The sequence below is a fragment of the Bombina bombina genome, chromosome 1, assembly GCF_027579735.1.
Source record: "Bombina bombina isolate aBomBom1 chromosome 1, aBomBom1.pri, whole genome shotgun sequence".
In the NCBI taxonomy this organism is placed as follows: Eukaryota; Metazoa; Chordata; class Amphibia; order Anura; family Bombinatoridae; genus Bombina; species Bombina bombina.
In genome coordinates this window covers 1,477,949,183-1,477,969,130 of record NC_069499.1, presented here as the reverse complement: position 1 = coordinate 1,477,969,130, position 19,948 = coordinate 1,477,949,183, and the positions used below count along the sequence as shown (strand labels likewise).

General features: G+C 37.6%; 1 protein-coding gene across 2 annotated transcripts in view; it reads right to left on the bottom strand.

Annotated features, from left to right (window-relative positions):
• Positions 1-1,444: 1,444 nt before the first annotated feature.
• The window catches only part of SLC39A11 (solute carrier family 39 member 11), a 1,247,462-nt gene continuing 1,228,958 nt past the window's right edge, over positions 1,445-19,948 (bottom strand). For both annotated transcript variants that reach the window (XM_053707119.1, XM_053707127.1), the window contains exon 10: positions 1,445-2,880. In XM_053707119.1, the coding sequence (XP_053563094.1) occupies positions 2,802-2,880 (79 nt within the window). In that variant the 3' untranslated portion in view covers positions 1,445-2,801. The remainder of the gene's footprint in view (positions 2,881-19,948) is intronic.

The window sequence follows — 19,948 nt, the reverse complement described above, 5'->3', positions numbered from 1 at the left end:
GAATGTGGCTGCACCTCACTGACAAAGCCCATAGGAGGCCGAAACGATCGTCTGGGGTTGTCATGTTCCTTGTTCAGAGGAGAATTGCATGGTATTTCGGGGCTGGACTGACCTTACTTGGCGTGATCAGACTGATATACTTCAGGAAGGTCTTCCTCTGTGAAACGCACACTAGTCTAAAAGAGGCTGCTTCCGGGTGGTAAATCGCCATAGAACTAGCTGATGAGCTGTTGTTCGTCCCTGGTAGAGCGCTTCTCTCTTCATATACAAATTGATATGACCCTGGGGGAGTCTCCCTATGGGTGATGGGGGAAACCAGACGTGGACTCCTTGCCCAGTGTGCTTAGAGGAATCTGGCTGCACCTCACTGATGAGGCCCATAGGAGGCCAAAACGATTGTCTGGGGTTGTCATGTTCCTTGTTCAGAGCAGAATTGCCTGGTATTTCGGGGCTGGACTGACTTTACTTGGCGAGATCAAACTGATGTACTTCAGGAAAAATTTCCTCTGTGAAAAGCACACTGGTCTAAAAGAGGCTGCTTCCGGGTGGTAAATCGCCATAGAACTAGCTGATGAGCTGTTGTTTGTTCCTGGTAGAACGCTTGTCTCTTCGTATACAAATTGATATGACCCTGGGGGAGTCTCCCTATGGGTGATGGGGGAAACCAGACGTGGACTCCTTGCCCAGTGTGCTTAGAGGAATGTGGCTGCACCTCACTGACGAGGCCCATAGGAGGCCGAAACGATTGTTTGTGGTTGTCATGTTCCTTGTTCAGAGGAGAATTGCCTGGTATTTCGGGGCTGGACTGACCTTACTTGGCGGGATCAGACTGATATACTTCAGGAAAGTTTTCCTCTGTGAAAAGCACACTGGTCTAAAAGAGTCTGCTTCCGGGTGGTAAATCGCCATAGAACGAGCTGTTGTTTGTTCCTGGTAGAGCACTTCTCTCTTTGTATATATATATACATATATACTTACATTTTTAAATAATTTTGCATCAGAAGAGTACTCTAACAGTAGTACTAGATACTTGCATTCATTTTTTCTGTTCGCAAATGAATGTCCACAATCGGCTCTTTCCAGAGCCGAAATTATTCTTGTGAAAGAGCAACACACTGAGATCTGGATTTTCATAGATTTCAGTGTGTTGCACTTTCACAAGAATAATTGTGGCTACGAAAAGAGACTATGGTGGCTTTCGGCAGCTTACTTCTGCATTCGTTGATGTGCACCATGGAGACCTTTTCCACCAATAACACAAGATGAACGGAGACAATCCTCATCCATACATTTATTTAATCCTCTCAAACAAACACAATAAATGTACATATTTGCATGTTATGGCCTCAGATCTGTGTCAAACATTTCCAAACATACAGAGCATTTTCTAGTAAACTCTACATACAACTCAATATATATCATTAAAGACAACTGCAAAAAAATCTTGTTTTTGTTTCAATCAATTTATTTTGTTTCCGGGAGATTATTTTAATTACAAAGCAAACATGTATACATCAAATTATTTCTCAATAATCATCCAACATACCAGGCCATCAATATTCTGGTAAAATTTTACTTTATTGTATAGTAATTATACAAGCACCTTCTCCAAAAGACAACCAGCAATATCACCCGAGTAAAGTGGTTCTCTAGCAGGATTTAGCCTAATTAGGCTAAACTTTTTACCCACATCAAGCACCATCCACAGACATATATGGAAGACTAATAGACACAGTGTTTAGGATTAGACTCAAATAAAACTAAATAACATGAATTATATACGATTTATATAACTGTAAACCAATCAATTATTAATAAAACAAATCCTACTAAGGATGACATATACATTATGTGTGGAATGAAAGCATTAAGACATAGATAAAAAAAATATAATTTGTGATCTAAACTTCAATCATAATTTATTTTAAAAACTGAATTTTTGTCCAAATACAGAACAAAAAACATGTAAATCCACTAGAGGATAAAGTGAAATGTCAGTCATGTTTTAAGATAAGCTTATTTCTCTGTAGACACTCAACGTGCCAGTAATGAAGCTTTCAGAAACACTAGTGCAATCTTACAGAGAGCATTAAGTCCAGTTCTTGAGACAAGGTAAATACTACAAAATGGCTGACTTCAAACATAATAGGAATGTCCATTTAACATGAACATGGAGAGGAGTTATGAAGAGCTGAAGTTGTACAAACATCTACATCTGCATTATCAACCAAGCCAAGTTTAGGACATAATGTATCTGCCTTGGCCAACTATAAAAATAAGGATAAAAAAATGAACCCTTAGTGGAAAAAATACTAGGATTCATATTCGTAAAACAATGTCATTTTATAGTAATGGAGAAATTGGATTACGAAACATTCAGAAAGCAGGTAAGCCATTGTGTTCTGTTTAGCCATAAGAAGACTGAGCAGTTAGTATTTTCAGATGCCCTCTTTTCACACCACCACATACTACGATTTATATCCTGCTACCACCTAAGTCCAGAGTGAACATTTACAAACATTAAGCTGATCAACAGATTTCATTAGGCAAAGACTATTATGTCATACAGCTTTCAAAAGTGGTACAGTCAATATCTTGCACCACATGACTACAAAGAGTTGCCCTTTTCATTTGAATCAATTATTCATCAATAAAAATTTAATGAGATAAATAGATACCAGTAATCATCGTTAAAAAATAAAAAATGTAAACTATGAATGCTTTTGTTCCTGAAGTATAAAGCGCGCAGCACCTTTCTTCTCACAGGAATGTCTTCTGTGTCTGTCTTCATCAGAAGTGTATTAACCAAGACCAACATCTAGAGACATCATAACCACAAAGCCCAGGATGCAGGTCCATGAGGCCAACTTTCCATTACCCCTATAAGAAAGGATAAATAAATTACATAATTTACTGACCAAAACAAATGTATCATAAAATAAATAGCCTCAGACTTGACCTCTGTTCGGTTCTCTAAATTGCAGTTTAAAATGTACAGCAGTCTACATCCCTAATCATCAAGAATTTAGGTTAATCCCTGATAAATCTCAGTTAAGCATATCGGGCGCTCACAAATTACATTGACATATCCTGACATACTACATTTAAGCATATATTATATATTAAAATTAAATGACCCTTACCAAAGCAACGATTGCCCTAAAATATTAGTTGTGTTATCAAACAAGGACTGAGTTACAATTGTTACAATTGTTGGACAGATGTTCTCTTATTAATGACATAGGTAAGAATTCTGCCAACCAAGAACTTATCGGTAGTAAGAGAAAAGGGTTTGACCCTTAAACGATGTCGACATAGGCACAAATAAGTGGTTTTATTGTAAGCATAAATAATTTATTCATAAATATGAATTTGTTTTCTTTCATAAATTGGTGAGGATCCACAAGCCATCAAATGTGGGATTAAACTCCAGTCCAACAGGAGGAGGCAAAACACCCCACAGAAAAGATCTTTAATCCCTCCCACTTTCCTGTGATTCCTTAGTAAAAACAATTCCTCCAGCAAGGAGGGTGGTAAAACCTAAAGTGCTGATCTAGACATCAATTGAAAGGGGTTCTAAAACTGATGTGAGACCCAATATAGCCCTCAGTTCCCCCTCACATCCAGTCACAGTGAGACTAAATCTCCACCGGAGTTTGTCGCTTGGCTGCCACAGGTGTCACTGGGACTGGTCCTGCTGCCTACTCCTATTGGCCTCGTCAGAGTAACTCCTTTCTTAGTTCCTGCGCCAGTGCATACTACACACAATGAGCTCTTCTACTGGAAGCAGGACCTATGCAGTTACGTAAGAGTGAGTGCTGACAGGTAACTAGGTACTTGCATTCACATAGCCTGCAGGCTATTAGCATGAACATGTATACATGATTTACATAACCTAGAGACACAGCTACATACACAAAATAACACTACACACAGTTTTAGGCACTTTTACACATTTACAGTAAAATTGAGGTACTGTCTCTTTAAATTTGTTGCTGGTATTTAGTACATACCAGAGCTCTGCTCCCCATTTTCAGCAGGTGCTCAGATGATCAGGAACATTTATGAAGCTGAGGAAATTATTTTCAGAAGTTTCTGAGCTTCCTTCTGTGCAGAGCTCAGAATTTGTTGACTTTTTCCAACCAAAACTGTGCTCTGTTTTCTCCTTTCCCACACAGGCGGTGGCCATCTTTGATGACACACTGTAATTTCTCCTCAGAGCCTTAGAGGGGTAAGCACCCTAAACGCAAACGCATGCAAAGGACAGAAGAGAACCCTTCACAGGCCCGAGGCTCATCTGGGACATTCCTAAGGAGCAACCAGTCTACGTGCCCTGTATCCTCCAGGAGTACAATTTATAATTAGAATCCTCCTCCTCAGCCGAGGACAATTACTCTGAAACCCAGGACCCTACCCCTTCTGAAAAGTAGTAGAAGTGTCTTAATTTTCAAACTGGAGCAAATACACACTCTTTAGCAGGACATTTTTACTTGCCTTACAGATTGGGGACCCTCCACCTGCAGACAAACTGCAGGCTATGTTTTCTCCAGCTGTGTAGCCTGCGTATCTGCAGCTACTGCAGTATAGTGTGACAACAAGTCTGACCTTATTTCCCAAAAATCTTCAGTTGATAAAATTGAGGATTGATCAAGATTGCAAGCAGTCTCATTTGAGACGCAGCTGTTGAAATAACTTGCATTAATGCAAAGAGTGCTGCTATGACTGCTCTAGCTAGAAGAGCCTTGTGGCTGAAGTCATGGTCTGCTGATATAATATGTAAAAGCAGACTTCATTCCATTACATTTAAAGGGACAGTATACAATCATTTTCATATAACTGCATGTAATAGACACTACTATAAAGAATAAGATGCACAGATACTGATATAAAAAATCCAGTATAAAACTGTTTAAAAACTTACTTAGAAGCTGTCAGTTTGGCTCTGTTGAAAAGGTTGCTGGAAAGCCCACTGCAAGTGGTAAATAAGACACTCCCCCCCTCCCCCTTCTTTTGCATATGAAAATACCCTTTACACAAACAGGAGCAAGCTGGAGAAGGTAGCTGACGGTATTCACATAAAACTTTGGGGCTTGGTTAGGAGTCTGAAAATCAGAGCAATGTTATTTAAAAATAAGCAAAACTATACATTTATTTTTTTTAAAAACTTTATGGGCTATATAAATAGATCATCTACAAAACATTTATGCAAAGAAAAAATGAGTGTATAATGTCCCTTTAAGGGAAAGATCTTGTTTGGACCTGCACTGAATTGCTACAGTCACTGGAGGTAACAGGTAACACTTAGATATTGGATCTGAAACTTTTAACTTTAAAATGGAGACATTTTTTTACACTATATAACCTTTGGTGAAGGAGGGTCAATTTATGTCTACCATAGACTTGAAAGATTCCTGTTTGCATATCCCTATGCACAGGGATCATACAAAAATATTTGCCTTTATTAACAGGCATTACCAATGTGTGTTGCGCCCATGTGGTCTGTCAGTAGCACAAATAAACTTCTCAAAGCTTCTGGAGCTCTTTTGTCTGTAGGGAGAGGTCAGGGTTCAGCAGTAGCTCCTTAACTAGACTACATCCTGGTACAGGCTGCTTCTTTCAGATGGCTCAGAAATAACCATCATGAAAGAAATTAATTTATCAGATAATCAATTCAGTTTTTCTCTCATACTCTTGTAGAACCATTTCAGTACCATAATGGAACCATATGAAGATAAAGATAGGTAGAAAAACCTCTTCCTATGTAAGAAAGCATGGTCTAAAAGACCTTTCTAGCAAATGCTGCTTTTACTGATGTAAAGACCATGTGGCTGCCTTGCAATTCACGATAACAAGCTTAGGATGCTGCAACTATGAAAGAGAATTAAGCCTCAATCTTAAAAAGAACCACATTTATGAAGAGCCATCATGATCGCAGAGCAAATCCAATTATCGAAATAAATCTTTGGAAGCTTTCATGTCTATTCCTGGCAAAAGGAATGGGGGACAAAAAGAAAATTAGACTCCTAAAGTTCCTTGGCTTTGAACACAATACTTAATATCTCAGACAACAAACCTAGGTGCTAGATCCTATTCGTTGTTCAGATGAAATCAAGGAACCATGACAATGCAAGAAAAAAAAAAATCAGATACCCAAAGATGAGAAAAAATCTCAGAAATATGACTAGCTTTGGACAAAGCCACTAGCATTATAATCATAAAATACACTACGTGCAAAGATTCAAAGGGATGAACCATAAAAATGTGAAGTCACACCACCAGTATAAAAGTCAAACTATCACTAGAAAGCACCTAAATGTGCAGCATTTTCAGAAGACTAAATGAAAGAACCTATAGTCACAAAGCAAATTTATGTATTTACATGATTTGTCAAAGGTGGCAAAATATTGTATAAAGGATTTGTTGCTACAGGCTTATGGGTCTTTAGAAAAGAAGAAGCTGCTTTATCTAAAAAAAAACCTTTACACTTGAGAATTCAGACTTTATGTCTTAGTAATAGAAATGCAAAATGGGAAAGAAGATTGGGAATTCGAGGAAGAAACCAATTCTGTCCTACCAGAAGAACTAGATCTGCGGACAAATTTCTCTTGGGCTTGGAGGGGCCATAAAAAGCATCAACATCTTATTTTGTTTTAGTCAATGGAAATACCTCTCTGATGGTGGGGGGGTCTTCAGTGCAGCGGCCATGACAAGCCACATGGCTACATACTGCTCCAACTAGAGTTATATACTTAATATCTCTCATTAATGGAATCAACCCCTACAGAAAATGACAGATCTGGCTTTCACTAAAGAAAATCTATAAAGAGAGCTCAATATTACTGAGCTTGCTCCTGGAACCATTTCTGAAATTGTGGCTTTCAATATAACCCCCGGCAGTGTGTTCTCTGGCCTCACCTGACAAGCGATAATCAGTGGACTCTATGGATGACTGGCAAGATTTATATATATATATATATATATATATATATATATATATATATATATATATATATATATATATATATATATATATAAGTTGTTGATGAACATAAGTATAAGAGCCTTAATTGTTGTTTCTTATAGATTTTTAGATTATGTTTAATTGATTTAGGTTGGCTATATTAATATGTCTATACACTGTTTATTATTTAGAAATGTAATATGTACATTCTATCTCCTTAGTGTACTCTCCCTAAACATTCCCTTACATTTTTTTTTTTTTTTCATGCAATGCTGCCTGCGGCTGAGAGGGCTTGATTAATTTAGCATTGAGGGTATGGTTTGGATCTGTAGGTAACTCTCTTTTCCATCCTTTTACACAACCATTGGTGATTATTTCCAAATGGCAGTAGCCACTGATTATGTAAGCCTTTCTTAATTAAAATTTTCAAGTCAATGTTCTATTACCCATATTATAGGCTTTGCAAGAGTCAATGCTGGGTTATTTGTTGTATCATATATTATATTTATATAGCATAACTTTTTCTGAGTGCACCTCTAAAAGTGTATTAATTGTCTGTGCTCTCTCTTTAAGTCCTAGATCTCCGTAAACTAGAGCTGCAAAGTAACGTATAGATAGCTAAAGGGACAGTCAACATCAGAATTTTTGTTGTTTTAAAAGATAGATAATCCCTTTATTACCCATTCCCCAATTTTGCATAAACAACACAGTTATATTAATACACTTTTTACTTCTGTGATTAACTTGTATCTAAGCATCTTCTGACAGCCCCCTGATCACGTCATTTTATTTATTATCTATTGACTTGCATTTTAGCCAACTAGTGCAATGTCTGCCAAAATCCACGTGCGTGATCACAATGTTATCTATATGGTTTACATGAACTAGCTCTCCCCTGTTGTGAAAAGCAAATAAAAAAGCATTTGATAAGAGGCGGCCATCAAGGGCTTAGAAATTAACACATGAGCATTCCTAGGTTTAGCTTTCAACTAAGAATACCAAAAGAACAAAGCAAAATTGGTGGTAAAAATAAATTGGAAAGTTGTTTAAAACTACATGCCCCATTTGAAACATGAAAGTTTTTTTTTACTTGACTGTCCCTTTGATTTAAATGGTTAATTATGAATAAAGTTAAGTAACAGCTTGCCTTTCTTAAGACAAAAATTCTATAACTTACTGCTCACAATAGGCCCAGTTTATTTAATTTAATAAATAGCATGATAGCTATGACCCTCTAGTCATTTTCTAACCCTCTTTCGATAAATAGGATATCCCTGTAGTTGTATTACTTTCATACTTCTAGTGTATGTTATAAAATATAATATTGCCTAGATGGTACTTGCACATTAACATTTATTCCATAGAGAGGGTCCAAGTGTGTCCTTTTGCATCAGTCCGCAGTGACTTAATCAAAGCTTATATAGATCTCCTAGCAGCTATTATAATAAGGACCTTCCAGCCATATACCCATACTATTTATATATCCTTAGGGAGTTATTTTTATTGTCATAATTTATAACAGCTATTTTTATGCTTTAAAATTTAATCATTAGTATTATTTGTAAAGTTGGGATTTATCTGTATTGGATCTTATGCTGTTGTCTTCTATAGTGTTCAGCTGTATATTTGGTAGGTTGTAGCTGTGTGTTTTTATAGATTATGGTTGTCCCTGTATTTGCAGCTCGTAGATCCCTTCAAATAAGTTAAATCTACGTAGTGCTAAAACTAGTACTTACGCTGCCCAGCAGGCTCCCCGCTAACTCCCCACCACCCACTAATTTGTAGTACTCTTGATTTTGCCCAGAGCCTTAGATCGCGGATTATCTCACAAATACCGCTATTTCTATAATACTTTTGTGCATATTATGTAGAAATTCATGCCTATTGTGCTCTTATATGTTTTCAGTTATATCTGTGGTTCTCATATAGCATGATTATAATTCTATTATTTCTCTTTTCCCATTTTATATTACATGGGCACGATCCGATATACGGCGTAGTTTTCGGCACAAGCGAGGGAACCAGCGCCTCCCGTAGTTTCACCTTGCACATCGGGGAATCCAATATACCCCGCCGGCAGTTGCTAAAGTGCCGTAAGTCGGACAAACTAGCGATGTCCAGAAATAATAGTAGGTACAAATTTCTGGATTCGCCAGCGACTTACGGCACTTTAGAAACTACCTGCTCCTACAAAAACTTACTAAAGTATAAAATCTCCCGTAACTGTCTAACCTGCCTCCCAAACATCATCCTGACACGTATACCCCTATATCCGCAATCCCCCTTCTCACTCCGAATAATAAATGTATTAACCCCTAGACCGACAACCCCCCACAACGCAATAAGCCTAATTATTAACCCCTAAACCGCCATAGCCCACACCGCAATAAACCTATCCTAGTATTAACCCCTAAACCGCCATAGCCCACGCCGCAATAAACCTATCCTAGTATTAAACCCTAAACTGCTGCTCCCGGACCCCGCCGCCACCTACATTATATGTATTAACCACTAAATCGCCGCTCCCGGACCCCGCCGCCACCTACATTAAATTTATTACCTCCTAGTCTGATCCCCCTACACCGCCGCCACCTACATTAAATATATTAACCCCTAATCTGATCCCCCTACACCGCCGCCACCTACATTATATATATTAACCCCTAATATGATCCCCCTACACCGCCGCCACCTACATTAAATTTATTACCCCCTAATCTGATCCCCCTACACCGCCGCCACCTACATTATATATATTAACCCGTAATCTGATCCCCCTACACCGCCGCCATCTACATTAAATATATTAACCCCTAATCTGATCCCCCTACACCGCCGCCACCTACATTAAATATATTAACCCCTAATCTGATCCCCCTACACCGCCGCCACCTACATTAAATATATTACCCCCTAAACCTAAGTCTAACCCTAACACCCCCAAACTTAATTATTATTTAAATAAATCTAAATAATATTAATAATTCCTATTTAAAACTAAATACTTACCTATAAAATAAACCCTAAGATAGCTACAATATAATAAATAATTACATTGTAGCTATTTTAGGATTTATATTTATTTTACAGGTAACTTTGTATTTATTTTAACTAGGTACAATAGCTATTAAATAGTTAATAACTATTTAATAGCTACCTAGTTAAAATAATTACAAAATTACCTGTAAAATAAATCCTAACCTAAGTTACAAATACACCTAACACTACACTATCAATAAATTAATTAAATAAATTAACTACAATTATCTAATATAAAATACAATTAAATAAACTAAACTATATTACAAAACAAATAAACACTAAATTACAAAAAATAAAAAATATATTACAAGAAGTTTATTCTAATTACACCAAATCTAAGCTCCCTAATAAAAAAAAAGCCCCCCAAAATAATAAAATTTCCCTACTATAAACTAAATTACATCAACCAATCGGATTTTTCCTACCTTAATTCCGATTGGCTGATAGAATCCTATCAGCCAATCGGAATTCGAGGGACGCCATCTTGGATGACGTCATTTAAAGGACCAGTCATTCGTCGGGTAGTCGTCGGCAGAGATGGATGTTCGGCGCCGGAGGTCTTCAAGATGGAGCCGCTCATCGCTGCAAGGATGAAGATAGAAGATCCCGCTTAGATGAAGACTTCTGCCCGGCTGGAGGACCACTTGTGCCCGGATCGGATGAAGAGTTTGGCCCGGCTGGGTGAAGACGGCTGAAGGTAGGGTGATCTTCAATGGGGTAGTGTTAGGTTTATTTAAGGGGGGATCGGGTGGGTTTTAGAGTAGGGGTGTGTGGGTGGCGGGTTGTAATGTTGGGGGGGTATTTATTTCTTTTTTTTTACAGGTAAAAGAACTGATTACTTTGGGGCAATGCCCCGCAAAAAGCCCTTTTAAGGGCTGGTAAAAGAGCTGGTTTATTTGGGGCAATGCCCCGCAAAAGGTCCTTTTAAGGGCTATTTGTAATTTAGTTTAGGGTAGGGACATTTTATTATTTGGGGGGGCTTTTGTATTTTATTAGGGGGCCTAGATTAGGTGTAATTAGATTAAACGTCTTGTAATATTTTTTTTTGTAATTTAGTGTTTTTTTTTTTTTTGTAATATAGTTTAGTTTATTTAATTGTATTTTATATTAGATAATTGTAGTTAATTAATTTATTGATAGTGTAGTGTTAGATGTATTTGTAACTTAGGTTAGGATTTATTTTACAGGTAATTTTGTAATTATTTTAACTAGGTAGCTATTAAATAGTTATTAACTATTTAATAGCTATTGTACCTAGTTAAAATAAATACAAAGTTACCTGTAAAATAAATATAATTCCTAAAATAGCTACAATGTAATTATTAATTATATTGTAGCTATTTTAGGGTTTATTTTAAATAGGAATACTTTAGTCAATAATATTAATATTATTTATATTTATTTAAATAATAATTAAGTTAGGGGGTGTTAGGGTTAGACTTAGGTTTAGGGGGTAATACATTTAATGTAGGTGGCGGCGGTGTAGGGGGATCAGATTAGGGGTTAATATATTTAATGTAGGTGGCGGCAAGGTAGGGGGGTCAGATTAGAGGGTAATACATTTAATGTAGGTGGCGGTGTAGGGGGTTCAGATTAGGGGTTAATACATTTAATGTAGGTGGCGGCGGTGTAGGGGGGTCAGATTAGAGGGTAATACATTTAATGTAGGTGGCGGTGGTGTAGGGGGATCAGATTAGGGGGTAATACATTTAATGTAGGTGGCGGCGGGATCCGGGAGCGGTGGTTTAGGGGTTAAACACTTTATTTAGTGGCGGTGGGGTCCGGATGCAGTGGTTTAGGGGTTAAACACTTTATTAGGTATTGCGGCGGGGGATTGCGGTTGACAGGTAGATAGACATTGCGAATGCAGGCATTTTAGGGAGTTACGGGGCTCCCTTACTCAGCGCAAGGCCTGCTATGGCTGCTTTTTATGGCGAGGTGAACATGGAGTAAGTTTTCTCCATTTTCGCCACGTAAGGCTTTGCGCTGGATATTGGATACCAAATTGCGCAGGTTTTATATGTTAGTCTATGGGGGGAAAAACTACGTCAGCCGGGTGAAATATACGTGCCGCATTTATATGCGGCGCTGTATATAGGATACCAAACCCACGCAAAAACCGACGTCGCCGGCTTTTGCGGGCAACGATGCATATCGGATGGGGCTCCATGTGTGGTTCAAGAGTGGACTTCTGTTTTTTTTTCCTATTGTAATTCCCCTTCACATTATAGTTCTGTTTTATAGTTCTGTACTATAGTTCCTCTGTCATTGGGGGAAATCATTCCATTATATATCTCAGCTAATATTTTATCGTTAATAGTTTAGTTCTCTTCCTTTGCACAGTAAGTTTCTAGTTTGCCGAGGCCCAAGAGTGGCCCTTATAAGTTTGAGGAGGACATTTCAACTTTCAGATATAAGTAAAAACAAGGATGATATAGTCATTGAGTACCTATTAGAGCTTATATCTAGCTGCATCTTAGTAAGTGTAACCTATAATATTCTGCAAGGTTAAATGCCTACGACTTTTGTTAATACTTATTGATTGTGTTGCGATATGATTGTTTTTGTACTTATGTATAGGTGCATATATTTGTATATGAGTTGATACATATGAAACTTGACTGTACTGGACTCTATTTTTGGGTACTTATAATGTATATCCTCACTAAAAATATAATTTAAAAAACCCCATCTGTGTTGAGGTACTGAGCAACCCATGAGAAACGTTTAAAATACTAGCAGAAGCATAACGATTGGAAAAAAAGATTAGTGTCAATCACTATGAAAATATTATTGCATAAAACTGGATAAAGAGGCAGATTTCCTTTGTTGTCATCACATCTATTTCTCAATTATCCCAATTTCTAAGAAATTACAAGAATAACATTCTTGAGAATAGATCATGCCCAAGGGATGAATAATCTGATAACTCAGGAGATCTGCCTCAGGAAAATAAATCCTAAAATGCCTAGATCTCATTCCAAATCGCTCCACAAACAAAATAAATGAAATCCATGGATATGAAAGTTATGTTTCCCTAGGAATATCTGCTCCTTGACAACGTGCAACTGAGGTAGACATTTATCTCGTAAGAGAGTTGGAATCTCTGAGAAAACTCTAGGGAATCTGTTCCATACCATCTGTAATTGTATAATACAACACCATAAGTGTCCAAAGGAATCTGCATGTGTCCAGATAAGGACTCATAAAAAAACCCTGTGATATAATGTTTAACATAGTGTTATTTTGGTAAAAATACCTAGATCAGAGTCAACCCAATGTCAAAACTAGAAATGACACATTTCCACACCAAAGCAGAGACACCAAAACAATCAGAATGATCATTTAGGAATCAAAAAGTGTGTCTCCTTCCTATCTATTGTTGTGATCATGAGCTACCCAGGTTACAAAACTATTCAGATTTTTTTTTAAATTTAGGAATGGCAAAAACCATAGCACAATCAAGTCACTATAAATAAGTGAGAAAAGGACTGTCTGATCTGCAACATTCAGTACAGCCCCAAAGGTCCTCCGTTAGGTACTAAGGAACATGAAAGAGCATTAGAAGAAAACAACCTGTTTGCTCAAGAATGAAAAATATTTGAACATCAAGCTTCCTTGAATTTCTTTAGTGGAGCTGCAATGAAGATGGATTAGCCCAGAATAGTTCCTAAAAAAAAGGGAAAGATGTTTCCCTAAGGAGTAGCCTTATGCTTGATTGCATGGTCCTGGGAAAAAAATAGAGATCTTGAGCACAATGATCTAAAGCTCTCCATTCTGGCAAGATTTTGAAACTTTGAGGTTCCTCAAATAGTTTTATAAAGGTATATTTTAGCTGTTTATTTCACTATGCAGGGTTCTTAATGTGAAGCAGAGACACCTACATTCCAATATAATATAGCTCAAAGATTTTGCGAAATTTTTCTTTCTGCCAGGGAGTGTTTGATCATTAGGCACCTTATCTTCAGAAAAAGTCTCTTACCTGTATAGGGAATGTTAGAAATAGTACATATAAAGTCACAATCAGCAAACCAGGTCTTTAAGGGCCTTTCACTAAGTTCAGCGAGTGCAAAGTGCTATTTCCTATCAGACATAGAATGATCTGCTACTCTAGGATGTATAATTTATTTTAATGAGGGTACCCCTGGACATATAATTAGTAGGTCTGTCAACATCATCAACAAAATAAAGTGGGGTATAGTATTCTGAAAGTTTGTTGTAGAAAGGTTTCAAACTGGAGAGACCAGCAAGGGAAATCTTTCAGGACATTGTAATTGGGTCTTGTGATAATTATGGTACAGGCATACCTCAGAGATATTGCGGGTACAGTTCCAGACAATTGCAATAAAGTGAATATAGCAATAAAGTGAGTCACGCTAATTTTTTGGTAACCCAGTGCATATAAAAGTTATTACACTATACTGTAGTCAATTAAGTGTGCAATAGCATTATATATATATATATATATATATATATATATATATATAAATAAACAATGTACATACCTTAAAGGGAGAGTTTACTCAAATTTTTTCTCCCCTTTCATTTGTTCCTAAATGATCCACTTTACCTGCTGGAGTGTATTAAATTGTTTACAAGTATTTCCATTAACCTTATATTGGTATTTGAATTAGTTTATTTAGCCTGTGGTATCCCCACCCATCTTGAAAGTTTTTGGTCTCGAGGCCAAGCTGTGTTAACACAGCCAGTAGAAGAAATTACACTCCCAGTGAGTTATAGAAGAGATAAGGTAATAAAAACATAATTTATGTAAGAACTTACCTGATAAATTCATTTCTTTCATATTAGCAAGAGTCCATGAGCTAGTGACGTATGGGATATACATTCCTACCAGGAGGGGCAAAGTTTCCCAAACCTCAAAATGCCTATAAATACACCCCTCACCACACCCACAAATCAGTTTAACAAATAGCCAAGAAGTGGGGTGATAAGAAAAAGTGTGAAGTATAAATAGAAGGAATTGGAATAATTGTGCTTTATACAAAAAAATCATAACCACCACAAAAAAGGGTGGGCCTCATGGACTCTTGCTAATATGAAAGAAATGAATTTATCAGGTAAGTTCTTACATAAATTATGTTTTCTTTCATGTAATTAGCAAGAGTCCATGAGCTAGTGACGTATGGGATAATGACTACCCAAGATGTGGATCTTCCACGCAAGAGTCACTAGAGAGGGAGGGATAAAATAAAGACAGCCAATTCCGCTGAAAAAAATCCACACCCAAAAATAAAGTTTAAATCTTATAAAGAAAAAAACTGAAAATATAAGCAGAAGATTCAAACTGAAACAGCTGCCTGAAGTACTTTTCTACCAAAAACAGCTTCAGAAGAAGAAAACACATCAAAATGGTAGAATTTAGTAAAAGTATGCAAAGAAGACCAAGTTGCTGCTTTGCAAATCTGATCAACCGAAGCTTCATTCCTAAACGCCCAGGAAGTAGAAACTGACCTAGTAGAATGAGCTGTAATCCTTTGAGGCGGAGTTTTACCCGACTCGACATAAGCATGATGAAGTAAAGATTTCAACCAAGATGCCAAAGAAATGGCAGAGGCCTTCTGACCTTTCCTAGAACCGGAAAATATAACAAATAGACTAGAAGTCTTTCTGAAATTCTTAGTAGCTTCAACATAATATTTCAAAGCTCTAACTACATCCAAAGAATGCAATGATTTCTCCTTAGAATTCTTAGGATTAGGACATAATGAAGGAACCACAATTTCTCTACTAATGTTGTTAGAATTCACAACCTTAGGTAAAAATTTAAAAGAAGTTCGCAACACCGCCTTATCCTGGTGAAAAATCAGAAAAGGAGACTCACAAGAAAGAGCAGATAATTCAGAAACTCTTCTGGCAGAAGAGATGGCCAAAAGGAACAAAACTTTCCAAGAAAGTAATTTAATGTCCAATGAATGCATAGGTTCAAACGGAGGAGCTTGAAGAGCCCCCAGAACCAAATTCAAACTCCAAGGAGGAGAAATTGACTTAATGACAGGTTTTATACGAACCAAAGCTTGTACAAAACAATGAATATCAGGAAGATTAGCAATCTTTCTGTGAAAAAGAACAGAAAGAGCAGAGATTTGTCCTTTCAAGGAACTTGCAGACAAACCTTTATCCAAACCATCCTGAAGAAACTGTAAAATTCTCGGAATTCTAAAAGAATGCCAGGAAAAATGATGAGAAAGACACCAAGAAATATAAGTCTTCCAGACTCTATAATATATCTCTCTAGATACGGATTTACGAGCCTGTAACATAGTATTAATCACAGAGTCAGAGAAACCTCTTTGACTAAGAATCAAGCGTTCAATCTCTACACCTTTAAATTTAAGGATTTGAGATCCTGATGGAAAAAAGGACCTTGCGACAGAAGGTCTGGTCTTAACGGAAGAGTCCACGGTTGGCAAGAGGCCATCCGGACAAGATCCGCATACCAAAACCTGTGAGGCCATGCTGGAGCTACCAGCAGAACAAACGAGCATTCCTTCAGAATCTTGGAGATTACTCTTGGAAGAAGAACTAGAGGCGGAAAGATATAGGCAGGATGATACTTCCAAGGAAGTGACAATGCATCCACTGCTTCCGCTTAAGGATCCCTGGATCTGGACAGATACCTGGGAAGTTTCTTGTTTAGATGGGAAGCCATCAGATCTATTTCTGGAAGTCCCCACATTTGAAAAATCTGAAGAAATACCTCTGGGTGAAGAGACCATTCGCCCGGATGTAACGTTTGGCGACTGAGATAATCCGCTTCCCAATTGTCTATACCTGGGATATGAACCGCAGAAACTAGACAGGAGCTGGATTACGCCCATACCAGAATTCGAGATACTTCTTTCATAGCCAGAGGACTGTGAGTCCCTCCTTGATGATTGATGTATGCCACAGTTGTGACATTGTCTGTCTGAAAACAAATGAACGATTCTCTCTTTAGAAGAGGCCATGACTGAAGAGCTCTGAAAATTGCACGGAGTTCCAAAATATTGATCGGTAATCTCACCTCCTGAGATTCCCAAACCCCTTGTGCTGTCAGAGACCCCCAAACAGCTCCCCAACCTGTAAGACTTGCATCTGTTGAAATTACAGTCCAGGTCGGAAGAACAAAAGAAGCCCCCTGAACTAAACAATGGTGATCTGTCCACCACGTCAGAGAGTGTCGTACAATCGGTTTTAAAGATATTGATTGAGATATCTTTGTGTAATCCCTGCACCACTGGTTCAGCATACAGAGCTGAAGAGGTCGCATGTGAAAACGAGCAAAGGGGATCGCGTCCGATGCAGCAGTCATAAGACCTAGAATTTCCATGCATAAGGCTACCGAAGGGAATGATTGTGACTGAAGGTTTCGACAAGCTGATATCAATTTTAGACTTCTCTTGTCTGTCAAAGACAGAGTCATGGACACTGAATCTATCTGGAAACCTAAAAAGGTTACCCTTGTCTGAGGAATCAATGAACTTTTTGGTAAATTGATCCTCCAACCATGATCTTGAAGAAACAACACAAGTCGATTCGTATGAGATTCTGCTAAATATCGTCCAAATAAGGAAATACCACAATACCCTGTCCTCTGATTACAGACAGAAGGGCACCGAGAACCTTTGTAAAAATTCTTGGAGCTGTTGCTAGGCCAAACGGTAGAGCCACAAACTGGTAATGCTTGTCTAGGAAAGAGAATCTCAGAAACTGATAGTGATCTGGATGAATCGGAATATGCAGATATGCATCCTGTAAATCTATTGTAGACATATAATGCCCTTGCTGAACAAAAGGCAGGATAGTCCTTACAGTTACCATTTTGAATGTTGGTATCCTTACATAATGATTCAATATTTTTAGATCCAGAACTGGTCTGAAGGAATTCTCCTTCTTTGGTACAATGAAGAGATTTGAATAAAACCCCAGCCCCTGTTCCAGAACTGGAACTGGCATAATTACTCCAGCCAACTCTAGTTCTGAAACACAATTCAGAAATGCTTGAGCCTTCGCTGGGTTTACTGGGACACGGGAAAGAAAAAAATCTCTTTGCAGGAGGCCTTATCTTGAAGCCAATTCTGTACCCTTCTGAAACAATGTTCTGAATCCAAAGATTGTGAACGGAATTGATCCAAATTTCTTTGAAAAAACGTAATCTGCCCCCTACCAGCTGAGCTGGAATGAGGTCCGCACCTTCATGTGGACTTAGGAGCTGGCTTTGGTTTTCTAAAAGGCTTGGATTTATTCCAGACTGGAGATGGTTTCCAAACTGATACCGCTCCTGAGGATGAAGGATCAGGCTTTTGTTCCTTGTTGTGACGAAAGGAACGAAAACGATTATTAGACCTAAATTTACCTTTAGATTTTTTATCCTGTGGTAAAAAAGTTCCTTTCCCTCCAGTAACAGTTGAGATAATAGAATCCAACTGAGAACCAAATAATTTATTACCCTGGAAAGAAAGGGAAAGCAGAGTAGACTTAGAAGACATATCAGCATTCCAAGTTTTAAGCCATAAAGCTCTTCTAGCTAAAATAGCTAGAGACATATACCTGACATCAACTCTAATGATATCAAAGATGGCATCACAAATAAAATTATTAGCATGTTGAAGAAGATTAATAATGCTATGAGAATTATGATCTGTTACTTGTTGCGCTAAAGCTTCTAACCAAAAAGTTGAAGCTGCAGCAACATCCGCTATATATAGCATCAGGGACAGGAAAAACTTCTGGAATAACTACAGGAGATTTAAAAACCTTATCTAAACGTTTAGATTTAGTATCAAGAGGACTAGAATCCTCTATTTCTAATGCAATTAGGACTTCTTTAAGTAAAGAACGAATAAATTCCATTTTAAATAAATATGAAGATTTATCAGCATCAACTTCTGAGACAGAATCCTCTGAACCAGAAGAACCATTATCAGAATCAGAATGATGATGTTCATTTAAAAATTCATCTGAAAAAAGAGAAGTTTTAAAAGACTTTTTACGTTTACTAGAAGGAGGAATAACATAGCATTCTTAATGGATTTAGAAACAAAATCTCTTATGTTATCAGGAACACTCTGAGCATTAGATGTTGATGGAACAGCAACAGGTAATGTAACAGTACTAAAGGAAATATTATCTGCATTAACAAGTTTGTCATGACAATCAGTACAAACAACAGCTGGAGGAACAGATACCATAAGTTTACAGCAGATACACTTAGCTTTGGTAGATCCAGCATCAGGCAGCGATTTTCCAGAAGTATCTTCTGACTCAGTGTTAACGTGGGACATCTTGCAATATGTAATAGAAAAAACAACATATAAAGCAAAATTGATCAAATTCCTTAAATGACAGTTTCAGGAATGGGAAAAAATGCCAGTGAACAAGCTTCTAGCAACCAGAAGCAATAAATAATGAGACTTAAATAATGTGGAGACAATAGTGACGCCCATATTTTTTTAGCGCCAAAAAAGACGCCCACATTATTTGGCGCCTAAATGCTTTTGGCGCCAAAAATGACGCCACATCCGGAACGCCGACACTTTTGGCGCAAAAAAACGTCAAAAATGACGCAACTTCCGGCGACACGTATGACGCCGGAAACAGAATTTTTTTTTTTGCGCCAAGAAAGTCCGCGCCAAGAATGACGCAATAAAATGAAGCATTTTCAGCCCCCGCGAGCCTAACAGCCCACAGGGAAAAAAGTCAAATTTTAAGGTAAGAAAAAATTGATTTATTCATATGCATTATCCCAAATATGAAACTGACTGTCTGAAATAAGGAACGTTGAACATCCTGAGTCAAGGCAAATAAATGTTTGAATACATATATTTAGAACTTTATAAAAAAGTGCCCAACCATAGCTTAGAGTGTCACAGAAAATAAGACTTACTTACCCCAGGACACTCATCTACAAGTTGTAGAAAGCCAAACCAGTACTGAAACGAAAAT